This window comes from Gopherus flavomarginatus, chromosome 2 (assembly GCF_025201925.1).
Source record: "Gopherus flavomarginatus isolate rGopFla2 chromosome 2, rGopFla2.mat.asm, whole genome shotgun sequence".
In the NCBI taxonomy this organism is placed as follows: Eukaryota; Metazoa; Chordata; order Testudines; family Testudinidae; genus Gopherus; species Gopherus flavomarginatus.
In genome coordinates, this window is record NC_066618.1 from 41,663,709 (window position 1) to 41,677,965 (window position 14,257).

The following is a 14,257-nucleotide window of genomic DNA, read 5'->3' on the forward strand; positions in this document are numbered from 1 at the left end:
AAAAAGCTTACCATACTTGCTAATTGGTTCTGATTTTAATGATACTCCTGCAGAACAAGAGAAAATCTGAATGTGTAATGTATGTCATACATATCTTTCAAGAAAAATTTATTTTACACAGTGATTTAATGCAAAGAAATGCAGTGTTAATTAAGATGTTTTAGACACTGTCACAATGTTAATGTTTTTCAATCAGAAAAATATCATGGTAGGTACATTCAATAGTTATGTTTAAATTCTATCAGCTGCAGCAGAAAATGGATCTAACACCCAGAGCAACCCATTCACCACAATCTAGATAAGTTTTTCATTAAATTTACTCCAGTGTCAAAGTGCCTGAATGTTGTTAAGATGAGAGGAAGTGTGAACGTATGGATCATCAGCCATTTATTTTGATTGATCAGTTCTGATGGAACAAGATACCCATGGCTTTTGGCCATTGCTTTTCTGAGGAGCACTTGATTTCTTACTCAAGAATGGAAGGGAGTTAAGAGCATTTACTGTCATGTGCCCATCCAGCAGTGATAGCAATAATGCTGATTCCTATGGGAATGTGTTTGTTCCACCAACAGTTACTTTAGGTGGAAACCAGGCAAGGCTACTGGATTTCCTGCCAACCCAGCTAGCTCCCAAAGCTGCCTGGCTTGCTGGGCTCCCTCTGCTAGCAGGCTACTGGGCTGTGTGGCTCCCAGGCTCCCTGCCCAGTACGTAGGCAGCTTTCCTGGATGGCTGGCTGCTTGGTTTGCTGGATCCTGGGCTGAATGCTTGCTGGGCTCCCCAGTCTGCCTGGAACCCCCAGCTAGCCGGTCCCTGGATGCCCTATTCCCCAGCTGGCTAGCTCCCAGGGCTGCCCACTTGGTGGACATGAGGGGTCCCTGATTCTCCTGGCCACCTGGCTCCTTGACCTCTGAGGCTTCCTTGTTTCCCAACTACCCAGCTCCTTGGGCTGCTTTACCTGTCTGGCAAACAGGTGGCTCTCTGGTTCCCTAAGCTGTCCAAGCATCCACCTGGCAGACTGGCCCACTCCCTAGTCTCCTCAGCTAAACAGCTTTCTGGCCAGACTTATCTAAAATGACCCAATGAGACGACTTCTAAAGATTCAGCACGTTGCCGATGGAGAAGAAATCTTCACATCAAACATTGGCAAAAAGATTATGAAGCCTGGAAAATCAAACACAAACCTGCTGCTCTGATCTGAGTGTGAACTGAAATCTGGCTAATTTTGCATGGCTTCAACTTTTGCATTAAAATTTTTGAAAAGTTCTAGTTTGATAACAATTTAACTATGTGAAGCTTAACCCCCCCCCCCCCCCAAAAAAAAAACAAACCAACTTTGGTTACATTAGAGTAACACCTTTCCACCAAAAGAGGTTGTCTTTATACAACTGAGAGGAGAATTTGGCCTTCTGCATTTAAATTAATGAAGCCAATTTATTTTCCTCCCCTCACACCCTTTTGTAAAACACTACTCAAATATTGCATTTCAAAAATGTATAAGTGTGGATTTTTCAGGTAATGTCTATAAGTAAACAAGTCATAATTATTTATATATTGTACCAGAAAAAATAATTAAAAATTAAAAACTACTACAAAGTATTTCCAGATATTTTCATCAATGTTACTAGACACAGTTGTGTTACCAAACAAAAGAAACAAGCTTGATTTCAGTTAGAAAAGCACATAAGGTTCCAGAGATATTATCTCATCTGAATAGATTAGTCTGAACTCTCTGATCTAATCCACAATTGTTTTCAGTTGCTTCCAGTGCCATTCAGTACAAATATTCACACATAGAGGAAAGAGGATACTAATCTATGGTTATTTCTGAAATCTGTCCTTTGTTAGGGAGACTTATACAAGTATAAAAACAAATGTTTCACAGAACACACCATAATTATTAACAGTGTTAACTTTTATGGTATGAACCTATAAAGAACATTAACCAACTACACATTGAATTTGCTCTCTATAGGACATATACAAACTTACCAGTTATTTATATGCCTTATTTAAGCACATGTACATATGCATGTTCCACAGCATATTCCTAACTCTGAAAATCTGGCTTTATATATGTTGTGCTACTTAGCTTTCTTTTTGCATGTAACCTTAAGTAAAGTATAGTTTTCAAAATCTCACCTCTTTAATTTGTAATTAGTCCACCAAAGGGACTTTTTTTTTTAAAAAAAATCTGTTTAGTTTTCTTATTTATAGGGGAAGCAATCCTACCTTTTTTTATCTGACAAATCCAGTCATGCAGCATTTCGCAAGATGCATGCTCCCAATATAAGGCAAAACTGTATCCTCTGATCACTCCACAATCTTTGTCTCCTTCCCGATTTCTTGATCTTTCTCCCCAGTCTGTGTATCTTACCTATTGTAGAAAACAGCTTCTATTTTTGCCTTAAAGAGGGACAGTGTTTGTTTTCTGCATTATCATGCAAGAGTGATCTGGGCTTGTTTTACAGATTTAGTCCCTTATTCAATGGGACTGAGAAAGCAGGAGTGTAGTGGAAACAATGTGCTCAACACTTGTGAGGATGAGCATAGTTTCAGGCATAGCATAGTGAGCCACTGGTGGATTGAGACTATCTTCAGTGGGAGTAAGATGAAGCATTTCTTGCTGTGACGAGCTTTCACTCCTGTCTGAGGACACAATGTCAGGGTAGGGACAGACAAGTGCACTTGCTTCTCTGGCTGCGAGTTTCATCTAGCCTCACTTCTGGTGTTTCTGTATGTGCTGGATAAACTTCACTTGACTACCTGCAAGATAGAGCTGTCTCCCTCATGGCTATTAAACAGACAATGGTACAGAGTCTTCCCCTGCTTCTGTCCTTATACATTGCTGTACCGGCAGCCCAATGCTGCCTCCCTTGCAAACCCCAGCACAAGGAGCAATCTGGGGATGGAAGAGAACTCTTCACAGCACTGATACTGGGATTCTACAAGCTGCAGAACAGCCTGTAGGCAGCCAGGTAAGGCTGCTGTAAATTAGAGCACCCCACACCTGCATCTGGGGGGCACAGAGAGGGCTTAAAGCCATGTTTACCTGCCCTCCCCTTGGTTTGCACTTTCTGTGTTTTGCCTCCAAGAGTAGCAGCAGAGTGTCTGCCCAGATCCATAAGTGATGGGAATTGTTAAAATCTCCCTTTGTGAGGACAAGTTACCTGCATCTCCAAAACAAGCAGGGACTAGGCCCCTGCTCAGGCAATTGTCACTTGAAGTTAACAATCTCAGAAGCATTCACCCTGACTCACACCTTCCTTTGTTGGGATTGAGCATTGTGGTACAATGCTGAAGGTTCAGGGTTCAGTCCCTGCTGATGATATATAATCAGCTGATGCATAATGCGGCAAGGTTGTTAGAGTTGCACATAATAGAATTGTTTTTTTCCTTTGGAAATTAAACACACTCAAAGAATCTTAAAAGAAAGGTACAAGCATTGGAAAATGAGGAATGATTAAATATTCATGTTTTCCACAGGAACCCTTTCTCACTCAGGGCATAGGATGGAAAGGGGCACAAAGGTGAAGACTTATGGTTGTGTGGGCAACTGTGGTCTCTAGGGTGCCACAAGTACTCCTGTTCTTTTTGCAGATACAGACTAACATGGCTGCTACTCTGAAACCTGTGAATCTGGCGTTTCCTTACTTTCAAATGCTTGACCTTGCAACCTAAATCATTTCATTTTAACACCTTTTCTTGTATGTAACTCTTTATAAAGCCCTGAATCCTTTTGGACATGGCTATCTCAGAGACCTCACTCCTCAGTCTGCCCCACTGTAACACCCGCATTTCACTGCAGTTCTCTTGCTGCCTTTCTCTATGGGGGTTAGTGGAAGGGTGCTATTAGTGAAGGGCTCACAGCTCCGGAATTTGAGCCCTTTTGCAGGCAAACGAATCCTGTCTTTTAGGACATGATCCACTTATTTTTTTCTTGGTTTGGGTCTGTAACCAGTAGTAATATCTGTAATATCCTGGGAAGGCAGTGATGGGAGAGGGGGATGACTGCAAATTTTGTAATAAATGTCAGATAACATGATGTTGGTCACAACAACAAGCAAGCATATAAGTATTAGACATCTACTGTTCCCAGGATTCAAGGCTATTGCTAGTGGGATTGGAAACATCTAGTACATGCTTTGGCTTTCAGAAGCAATGACAGGAGATCTTTGGTTTCCCTTAGAAAGGATAATATGCTCTATATGCTTTGACATGAACAAGGCAACTGACTAACTGAAGTCTGTAGTTGGAGTCATGATTAGTAACAGAAGCATTTCTTCAGGAAAACTGGGAGCTGAGGCGGGTGGCCTGGGGCCCCAATCCTGAAAACACATGCATGCTTAACTTTACAACCATGAGTAGCCCATGGATTTCAAAATGAACAATGTTCAAATGTGCCATTGGTTTCAATGAGATACTCAGAGTAGTAAAGTGAAGTGTGTAAGTGTTGGCCTATGAGAGGAGGAGGAGGAGGACAGGAATAGGCTGAGATAAGAACAGAGAAAAAAAGACATCCTGAACTCAGAAACGTTGTTAAAAATTAAATTACTCACCGGAGAGCCATCACTCCATGCAAATCCTTCATCAGGATTCAAGGAAAATATACCAGTCCAATAAGTACTAAATAAGGATCCACCTTTTCTAGTATATATTACATGAAGAGAACAGTATATAAATAGGTATAAGTGTAGTTTATTTAAACAAAAACTATTATGTTTTAGAACATGGGTCCCGATTCTAAGCCCAATTAAGTTACAGAAGGAATCCCGCTGACTTCAGTGAGCTTCAGATCAGGATCCTACAGTACTTCAACAAGTTCTCTGTAGAAATACCTCATTATGGATCTGAGAGATCAACTGACATTTTGCCGTTTTCAATTGAAAATTCAAATTATTTGCCGCTGCCAGTATCATCAGATCAAACTTACTGGTATATGATACACCTTTACCTCAAAATAACGAAACCCGATATAACACTAATTTGAATATAATGCGGTAAAGCAGTGGTCTGAGGGGATGGGGCTGCACACTCCGGTGGATCAAAGCAAATTCGATATAACACGGTTTCACCTATAACGCGGCAAGATTTTTTGGCTCCCGAGGACAGCATTATATTGAGGTAGAGGTGTATGACCAATGCAATGCCCTGGAATCATGGCGTATTCAAAGACTGTTGTATTAACTTCATAAATGTTATCAATAGCTTTACGGGCAGACTACCGACTTTATTCCTGGCTCAATAGGTAAGATTAGGGATGTTTATTGAAGGAATTTAAGACAATGGGGATAAAATGCAGGTAACAAGTATTTGCTAGTCCCTCTGGGAATAGCATAAACTGGTTTTATCTAGTTCAAGAAGTGTGAGATAACAAAGGACTTAAAATCATGTAAAATAACAGCTTGACCAGAGGATACAGTGACTCACACTCTAGCCAAGAATGGACAGACTGGAGACTGTAACCAAAAAAGACAGGCTGCACAGAAAGGACCTGAAGTAATTCAAACTTACCAGAGCCTCTATGTGAGAAGAGAGGCATGTGTAGAAGCAGTTTATTATTTTTAAGATGTGTATTATCTGTAATATTTTTGTCTGAATAAATAATATTTTGCTTTATTGAAAGCTGGATGGTTTACTAGATGACTCTGCCATTGTTCCATGAAAGAACAGAACTGCAGGGGCTGAACTAAACTCAGACCTGCTGAGTTGGTCACAGTTCATTATAGGAGACTGCAGCCTAAGGACCTGGTCTGGAGCAAGAGGATTATGAGATTCCACCCTGACAAAGGTGATGGCTAGAGGCCTGAGACCTAAATAGGAGTGCTCTCCAGGAGGCGACAAAGAGGTCAGAGATGTCGTTAACCAGGTAACTGTGACATAGTAAAGGAGAGGCCCCAGAGGAGGAATTACCACCTACTGATTCCATGGAAGAGACTGATGAATTAAAACTAAAACTATTAACGTTGATCTTAAGCTTTGTTTCTTCTGTGTTGTGTCTTCTTTTAAGAAAAAAAAATGTCTGTCAATTCAGGGCTGCCTTTTCTTTCTTTTTTTTTTTATATGTTTCAATCAGTGCTTAGTTAAAGATGAGTCACAAAAGTTGGCCCTATTTTCTATTCTTATTTTTGTAAATATAGCTGGTTTTGCACAAATGAACTCTGGCCCAATTTATATTCTCCCAAACCATATTCCATATATCATGACACATATTTATGAAGCTCCAAGCTATTGTTTTTAAATGTGACCACTAAGAAAATTAATAATTTGAGAGTGTTGACCAACACACAGGATTTTTCTGCTTTTACAGACTAACTATTTCACAAAGGATAAAAGAGTATTTCTAATTATTATTATTTGACATATCATTAATTAGAATAAAATATGATACATACTTTATTGCAGTTTTTATTATACGATTTTCTTCCTTACTCTGGATGGTAGCCAGATCTCCTCCTATTTCTCTGCAAAAATCTCGAGCTTCAAACCATGTTTTCTTTTGTTGTTGTGTATTCTTACAAAAACACTAAAGAGAATATAGTTTATAATACAATATTGTATACTACATTACATTATAAAATCAAGAAACATCTCCTAAAACATTTCCTAAAAATGGGATTTTGTACAGCTAGACAAGTCAGAGTATGTCATGTTGAGGTAACAGGTTACAGAGTGCTCTATTTGTAAATTTAACTGTTTCACTTTGCATGGAAATCTGTCACTCACTCACAGAAGTGAGGAATATTAGGGAGGATTTGTAGCTGCTAGAATAGCAGAGCAGGAAAGAAGTCAGTTTACAACTCATAGGAGCTGTGGAAGTGCCAAGGATACCCCGTGACATGAGTGGGAGGGAGAATTGTCGGGGATGAGAAAAAGTGGAGTGAGGAGCATCTGGGTATGCTGACTAGAGTGGCTGAGGCCTCACAAGAAGAGGTTTGAGCAATGGGTGAGCACAGGGCTGACCTGACCAATAAGGGAATAATAGGACCAGAATCAAAATTACCTTTGGTTGGGTTTGTTTAAAAAAACAAAAAACAAAAAAATTACAAAACTAAAACTAAAACAAGGGTCTCCTAAAACAAAAACTATTAACATTTTACATTTATTCTTTGTTCTGTAGAATCCCAAAGCATGTTGGACACACTTTGCACCCAGTCCTGCACTTCTTTCTTAGGTCATTTCAAATATCTTCTAAAATATACTTTTTTTCATATGTCTTTGGACATCTCCCATCTACAACTTTTCATTTGAGGCGCTCAAAGCTCCTCATAAATATTAATTTAAATTAACCCACCAGCATCCCTGATAGATGTTAGCCTAAAGAATATGGGCAACGTCCCGTTCTTATCATGGGCCAAGCCTGAGACTCTCTCCTGCCTTGGGTGAACTTAATATTTATGTTCCCATACTATCTATCCTTATAGCCCATCCTGTCCTGAGTGCAAATATGGAAACCCTTACTCACAACGGTGAGCTTGACTCACTAAATAATCCCACTGATGCCAAAGCTTTGTTGTTTGTATTATTTAAATCAAGCATTTTAGCCTTTCCCTTTACATTAAGTATTTTTTTAGAAATATTAGATCTGCTCTGTGTTTGTTGTTCTCTCTTTTCCTGTAGTTGCCTTAACTTGTTATTTCTTTTCATAGACCGAATATCTTGATATATTTTGTTCCTCCTTCCCCCCCACACCAATTTTCTACTCAAGTTTATTTTCCACTAGTGTATAATCTTCCTATCTTTTTCTTCTTTTTACTCTATTCCCCTTCTTTCTTTTCTTCTCTTGTTCTGGGTTGTGTTCTTTAACCATTTTCCTTCCTTCAATCACCTTCCTTGTCAGACTCTCCCTCCTTTCTTTTCCCCTCTCCAATATTCATATTCACAACAATATTCACCAACACTAGTCTCAACACCTCACATAAAAGGAGTGCCTTCCTTGCCCATCCCCAAGTCAGAGGATATTACTGGACAGCTGATCTTCTTCCATTCCTGGATGGGTGTAGAATTGAGCTGGATCTTTAGGATTGAGTTCAGTTATCTGAGGGGTGCTTGGTCTAGTCTCAGATAAGGCAGAGAGAACTGAGTCCCCTCCTTTCCTTAAAATCAGGAATGAAGCCTCTCACCCTCTATTGACTAGTTTAGAACTTACTTTGAAGCATGAACTGCTATAAGCGCTTGGTTCCCATCCTTGGGGGCATATGGGAGAAGGAGTTGTTGGAGAAAGAGTAGGTGGTGTTGCTCCCTCAGCCCATTGTTTACAGAGAAAGGTTTCCACCCTCTCACAGTTAAGAACATCCCATAATCCAGCTGCAGTTCCAGTTCTCATAGCAACACAGCCTGGCTTTCTTCCTTAATGAGAAAAAAGTAGCACAAATTAGTTGACAATAATATAACATAGCAATTGATTGTTATTTATATATTTACAGCAATACTTTTTAATAGTATTTTAATATTTACATGGTAGACAATGGTCTAGGTGCCTTCCAAACACTGAAGACAGAGTCCCTGCCCTGAGTAGCTCGAAAGAAATGAAACTTCTAGTTAACTTAATAATACATTTTATGAGGTAAAAGATGGAGATGTTACTGCAAAGGCATTCAGGATATGATTTCCCATTTATACTCAGGCTCGTTTACTATTGAAGCCATGTAAAGGGCATTAATGTGAGTGTAAATACAAGGGCTCTGCTCTGGCTGTGTAAAGTGGCTTTAGTGTCACCAAAAATCAGGTCCTCAGTGTATATATACACACACACACACACACACACCAGCAGCACATGTGATATGCTAAGTCCCATTAGCACTTTTAACAAAAAGGAAACCCCTACAGAATTTAAACTGGAACCTTCACCACTTTGACCACGAGAAGTACTGAAAATGGTATGTAGAACGTTATTCCCATATAGAGTAAAGAGCATTAAATCACCTAAAAAATACGTCTCTATCAAAATGATGTAAACAACTTGCTGATAAAAGGCTCAATCCACTACCTATTGAAGCTAATGTGAGTGTTTCTCTTTGGATCAGGTCCCAACAAACTATTCCAGACCTCTGTTTGCAAGGAAGTTTCCATATATTCAGGCTAGCAATACAAATGCAACATACAACGTATGATAATCTCTAATTATGCAATTGTTTAATTTCTAACATAGCACCATCGCTACTATTTCTCTATTTGGGCCACTTCTATCCAGTGCTAAGTATCACCCAAGTTAGGGGGATGAATGTGAGACCAACTCAAGACATAAGGCTCTAGGAATTGGTCTTTGATCCTGGCCTATAACAACAAGGATTCTGATTGTCAGGCCATATGGGAAGAAGAACAGGCGACTCTGGATGTGGTTTAATTAGGCCACAACGTTATTAATAAGTGTCTGGGAGTACTCATTTAGTCTGGGTTTCAGAGGGCTTTTCCTGCCCATTTATCCTATATACTCTCTGCTCCCTTCCAGTCAGGTCACCTTGGGGGGATGAGTCAGCACCCCCACACTGACCCGCTCTGTGGCTGCACTAGCATCCATGTTTCTCTGTCTCTTAAAGTGGTATACCTTTTTCCCCAGCAAACCAAACACTGCTGACGTGCTGCCACTTTCCCCTTCCCCATTTAAGGTGTTGTGAGTTCATCTGATTTTCCTGTGAAGACTAGCCAGCAGTTTAACCTTATGGAGTTGGCACATCAGAAGTCATAGCATTCCTCTGAGAATAGAAATACCAAATCTTCTGACAATGAAACCAATCAATAAAGATGTATTGAGAACTACCAAGAACTGTAAAATCTATTAAGGGGATAGAGAATGGAATCTCACTGGAGATTCAACATTCAGTCTTTTAGACCAGTGGTTCTCAAACTTGGGCCGCTGGTTGTTCAGGGAAAGCCCCTGGCCAGCCAGGCTGGTCTGTTTACCTTCCGCGTCCGCAGGTTCGGCCGATTGCTGCTCCCACTGGCTGCGGTTCACCGCTCGAGGCCAATGGGGGCTGCAGGAAGGGCAGCCAGCATGTCCCTTGACCCGTGCCATTTCCTGCAGTCCCCATTGGCCTGGAGTGGTGAATTGAAGCCAGTGGGAGCTGCAATCGGCCATACCTGCGGAAGCGGAAAGTAAACAAATCGGCTCGGCCCGCCAGTGGCTTCCCCTGAACAAGCAGCGGCTCTAGTTTGAGAACCACTATTTTAGACCATATTTAAAGTACAGACAGTATATATCACACAGCACTGCAGTGCATACCGGGCATTGCTGAATTCCAGTGAGTAAACAGAACTGCTTCACCATTGATCCACTTGAAAGTCCCTTCTTCCTCTACATCTGAAAGACCTATCCAGAAATATTTTTCAGGCTTCAGCCCAACCAAACTAATCAGGTAGGCTTGTTCATACCTATAAAAAGGATAAGAAGTGTCAAACCAAAGATAAATTCAGTTTTGTTTTCATAGTATTTATTTTAAAACTAAACAAGATGTAATTACTAACATAATTCAGGCAGCATATTAACTTTGGAATATTCATAATGTATAACAATTGAGTTCTTCTTTTCTGCTGTTCACTAAACCATGAAGGCCTGAGGGACAGGATGGGAAAGAGGGAGTCAGATTTTTGTTTGTTTTCTTTTGTCTCAGTTTTGGGGCATTCTACTGACCATTTGGTACTAAAATTAGGGATGCAGCTATGGCATGAGATAGTGGTTTTATAATGTAGAAAAGCACTTTTCCAAAACAAAAATGACTTATTCCCCTGGAAGGAAATTTTGTTAAAATAAAAAATTCACAGGAGCAGGTAACTTTAACATTCCACCTTGATTTTTTATTTGCAGATTAGACCATTTTGATACAACATTAGATTTGATAAACAAGTTCTAGGCTGTTTTAGAACTTAGGAGGCTCTAAGTTATTTCCCTCATTAGCACAAATGTAAAAGTAAAAGAAAAAATCATTACCGTACCTATTTTCAATTGAAGCTAGGTAACTCTTATTCCTTTCACAGATTTTATTTGCTTCTGAAAATGTCCTGGGTATCTGTCCAATAGAATAACAGTATGTGCCATATCTTTTCCAGCCCTGTAACATGACCATCAGGCATCTGCATTAGTTCTTGACGAATTGTGATATACTATACATTGAATGAACTCTACCCATTTTGAAGTGTATTAATAACATATTAATTAAGAATTCATTATTAAAGCCAAACTAAGACATAATGAGAAAAAAAAGAAAAGAATGTCATCATCAGAGGCAGGAAATTCTTATTTAGCACTTACTCTCAGAATTTCCACTAGGGATAGTGGTTTTGTAAATTTAACTGAAGGAACACCACATGCAAACCTACAGGAATGTTTGGCTAACTCTGTCTGCCTAATGATGAGTAAAATGACATCAGTACTATTTCTGTATTACAGTCTGCTGAAAATGGAGTAGTCTCAATTTGTGCTTGGTCTACTGCAAAATTTTCACAGCCTCCAGAGTTGTGCCAGACCTGAAGGACATAGATGCCAGCTCTGCTGTTAGTTGACTTATTCACTAGAGTCCATCCCACCTCCCACCCATGTGGTTCTCCTTGCCCTCTCTATCCTGCTTCCCCCGCACTGCCTGCTTCCTTAGCCAACTTTCCCTGCATCACAGGGTTTGCTACCTACTACAGAGTGGCAAGAAAGAACACATTTGGGTAAACACAAGCCCTGGCTAATGTGCTGCTCTCTCCAAAGTGTGCCCAGCTTTAATTAAATACTTTGCTAGTCTTTTAATTTAATTAGCCTCCACACACTTCTCTTCCTGGCCTGCTGATTATAGCGATCTCAGCCCAAGAAGCCCTAGAATGTAGTTCCTTCTGAGGACATGCTCAATTGAGACCTAATGACATTGACTTGGTGTGCAATAGAATGTAGTAAGAAGAGCATGAAATGCATTTTATTAACACTATTGAGCTGCTTGTGAATGATTTTGTGACTATATTCACCTGGACACATACATATTATATACTTATAGAAAATTCTCTGTGGAATTCTCTGGAAATTTTGTTTAGTGACATTTTTTACTCCTTTCGAGTACTTAAATAGTGACATCTAGTGACTTTTCAGGGTTTGTCTGGCGACTTCCTGCTATGTGGAGTTGGCAACACTGGCTGTGTCCCCCCTTCCCATGGGCACTGGTGGTGGCTGCGCACCTGCTCTCCTCATGCTAGGTGGTCAGGGAGTGTACGGTTAGGAAAGCCGCTGGGCTCAGAAACTCCTCCCTGTGTAGCTCAGCTGGGCCCTGGGGCCAGGAGCTGGTCCACATGCCCACCACCCCATACTGCTGTTCTCAAACTCAAAGAAAAGGGCACCAAAATATGAGTTTGCCCAGGGCACCATTTTCCCTAAGGCTGGCCCCAGCTATCAGTATGGGAGCATACATATAAATAAAAAATGAATTCAGAACAGATTTGTCTTAACTGAAGTAGTATTTTTTTCAGATTAGTAATAATCAATATGCATAATTTACCAACGCTTTACAGCAAAAATACTAGGCTCCTTTAAAAGTGGTTATTGTAGATGGCATAATGAAAGACAGAGTAACTGAAAGAGAGTGAAACCTAGTAATACAATTTAACTTCCTGGATATCCATATAATTCATTTTGGGTTGTTCACAAGCAAAGCTCCCATTGATTTTGAAATTTACTCTCACTGCCTACTTACTTTCTGGCAGCCTGCATCTGTGCTTTCCATTTCCTGAGATAGTTGTGACAATGGTTTCCTTTTACAGATGTAACCAACTTTCTTTTCACAAAGATGATCTGCCCAGTAGCCATCCTGAATATGGCATTAGAAAGAAAGGAATGTCAGTGAAAAGAGATTCAGAGTCTTTAGAAAACTGCTCATTTCCTTTATCTGTCCTGTTCTTTGAAAGAGAAAATCCTATTTCTTTCTCTTTCTTAAGCGCTTCTATTAATTGATTTAGAAATATAAATCGCATTACTTTCACAGAGCATTTAGTGGTGACAGTGTCACTGTGGGAGCAGGCAAAGGTACTATGAAGGTCGTGTCCAGATCACTTTTGTCAGCACATCTACCCTACTGAAGTCTGCTACAGAGTAGACGCAAGCATTGTGCACTCATGGTGGTTTTCTCTTTGTTCTTTCTTGTTGTTCATCTACTTAAGCTAAAATAAATGTGATTTCAAACTAAAAGTCAATGTTTAGCTCTTTCTGTACTGAAACAACTATTAGTCAGTCAGCTTTGGGTATGTGCTGAGACCATTTCCTATCATACTAGCTAATTGTGCCATTTTTTCCTTCCTTATACTCCCCCATTGGTCTGTTTGTATCCTTCTGTTCTCGCTTATATTTAGCTTCTAAGGTCCTTGGGACAGGAACAATCTTTGTTCTGTTTCTGTATAGCATTAGCACATGGAGGTCCTAGTCCACCACTATGCTTCTGGGCACTGTGTTAATAATAATCTAATTCAATATTTACACTAGTTTGAATCGAAGCACGTGTACAATTTTTAAATTACAACCATAATATAACTTGCACAGTACATTGCCTTTGATAATGTTGCTACAAAATATTAACAATATTACAGCCACCAGCAAAGATGTTAAACTAATTCAATTTTAATTCATACAAAGTCCCTTGACTTGTCTCTACCAAATGCTTGCCCCACTTGCCACCTACTCCCCCAGTAAATAAGCAAGCCTTGGAGAGCGCTTTGTAATACAACAAATCTGGTTTGTCAGTCCAAAGGGGCAGTGAAGGAAGTCAGTCAAGGACTCATCACAGACAATGTGTACTAGCTAGAATGTCTCCAAAAGTCACAAGAATCTCTGTTTAACATGAAGAGAGAGAGAGAGAATTTTTCAAGTGGGCAAGACTCAAATCAAATAGGTCTTTATCGACCATACCAGTACCTTAAATTCCACCTATAGGCTCCTTGGCAACCACTGCAGATCTCAAAGCACTAGTGAAATGAGCTGTTTACATGAAGTACCACTTAGCAAGTAGGCAACCACTTCCTTCACCGCTCTAAATAGTATTTGCTTGTGAATGATAAATCATAGCTAATAATTACATAATTCACCACAAACTAATGAAAGGTACCACACCCCACCAAAAATAAAGCAAACCTTAGTGTATTTAGTTTATCCAAGAAAAGGTTAAGAGGTAACAATCAATTTCTGGTAGCAGAGATCTCTCTAATTTAGCAGGCAAAAGCATAACAATGGCTGAAGCTGACACTAGAATATATTTTTACTATAAATAAGATGCAAATTCTTAGCATCCTACTAACCATTGAA

At 39.8% G+C, this 14,257-nt stretch overlaps 1 protein-coding gene across 1 annotated transcript in view; it reads right to left on the minus strand.

Moving 5' to 3' along the window:
* LOC127044526 (macrophage mannose receptor 1-like) overlaps positions 1–14,257 on the minus strand; it is a 58,262-nt gene that overhangs the window by 26,667 nt on the left and 17,338 nt on the right. Inside the window, exons 9-16 of the mRNA XM_050939494.1 lie at positions 12,660–12,773; positions 10,930–11,045; positions 10,220–10,368; positions 8,147–8,346; positions 6,393–6,523; positions 4,557–4,644; positions 2,230–2,374; positions 12–47 (exon numbers count right to left, since the gene is read on the minus strand). Coding sequence (XP_050795451.1) covers positions 12–47; positions 2,230–2,374; positions 4,557–4,644; positions 6,393–6,523; positions 8,147–8,346; positions 10,220–10,368; positions 10,930–11,045; positions 12,660–12,773 — 979 coding nt within the window. The remainder of the gene's footprint in view (positions 1–11; positions 48–2,229; positions 2,375–4,556; positions 4,645–6,392; positions 6,524–8,146; positions 8,347–10,219; positions 10,369–10,929; positions 11,046–12,659; positions 12,774–14,257) is intronic.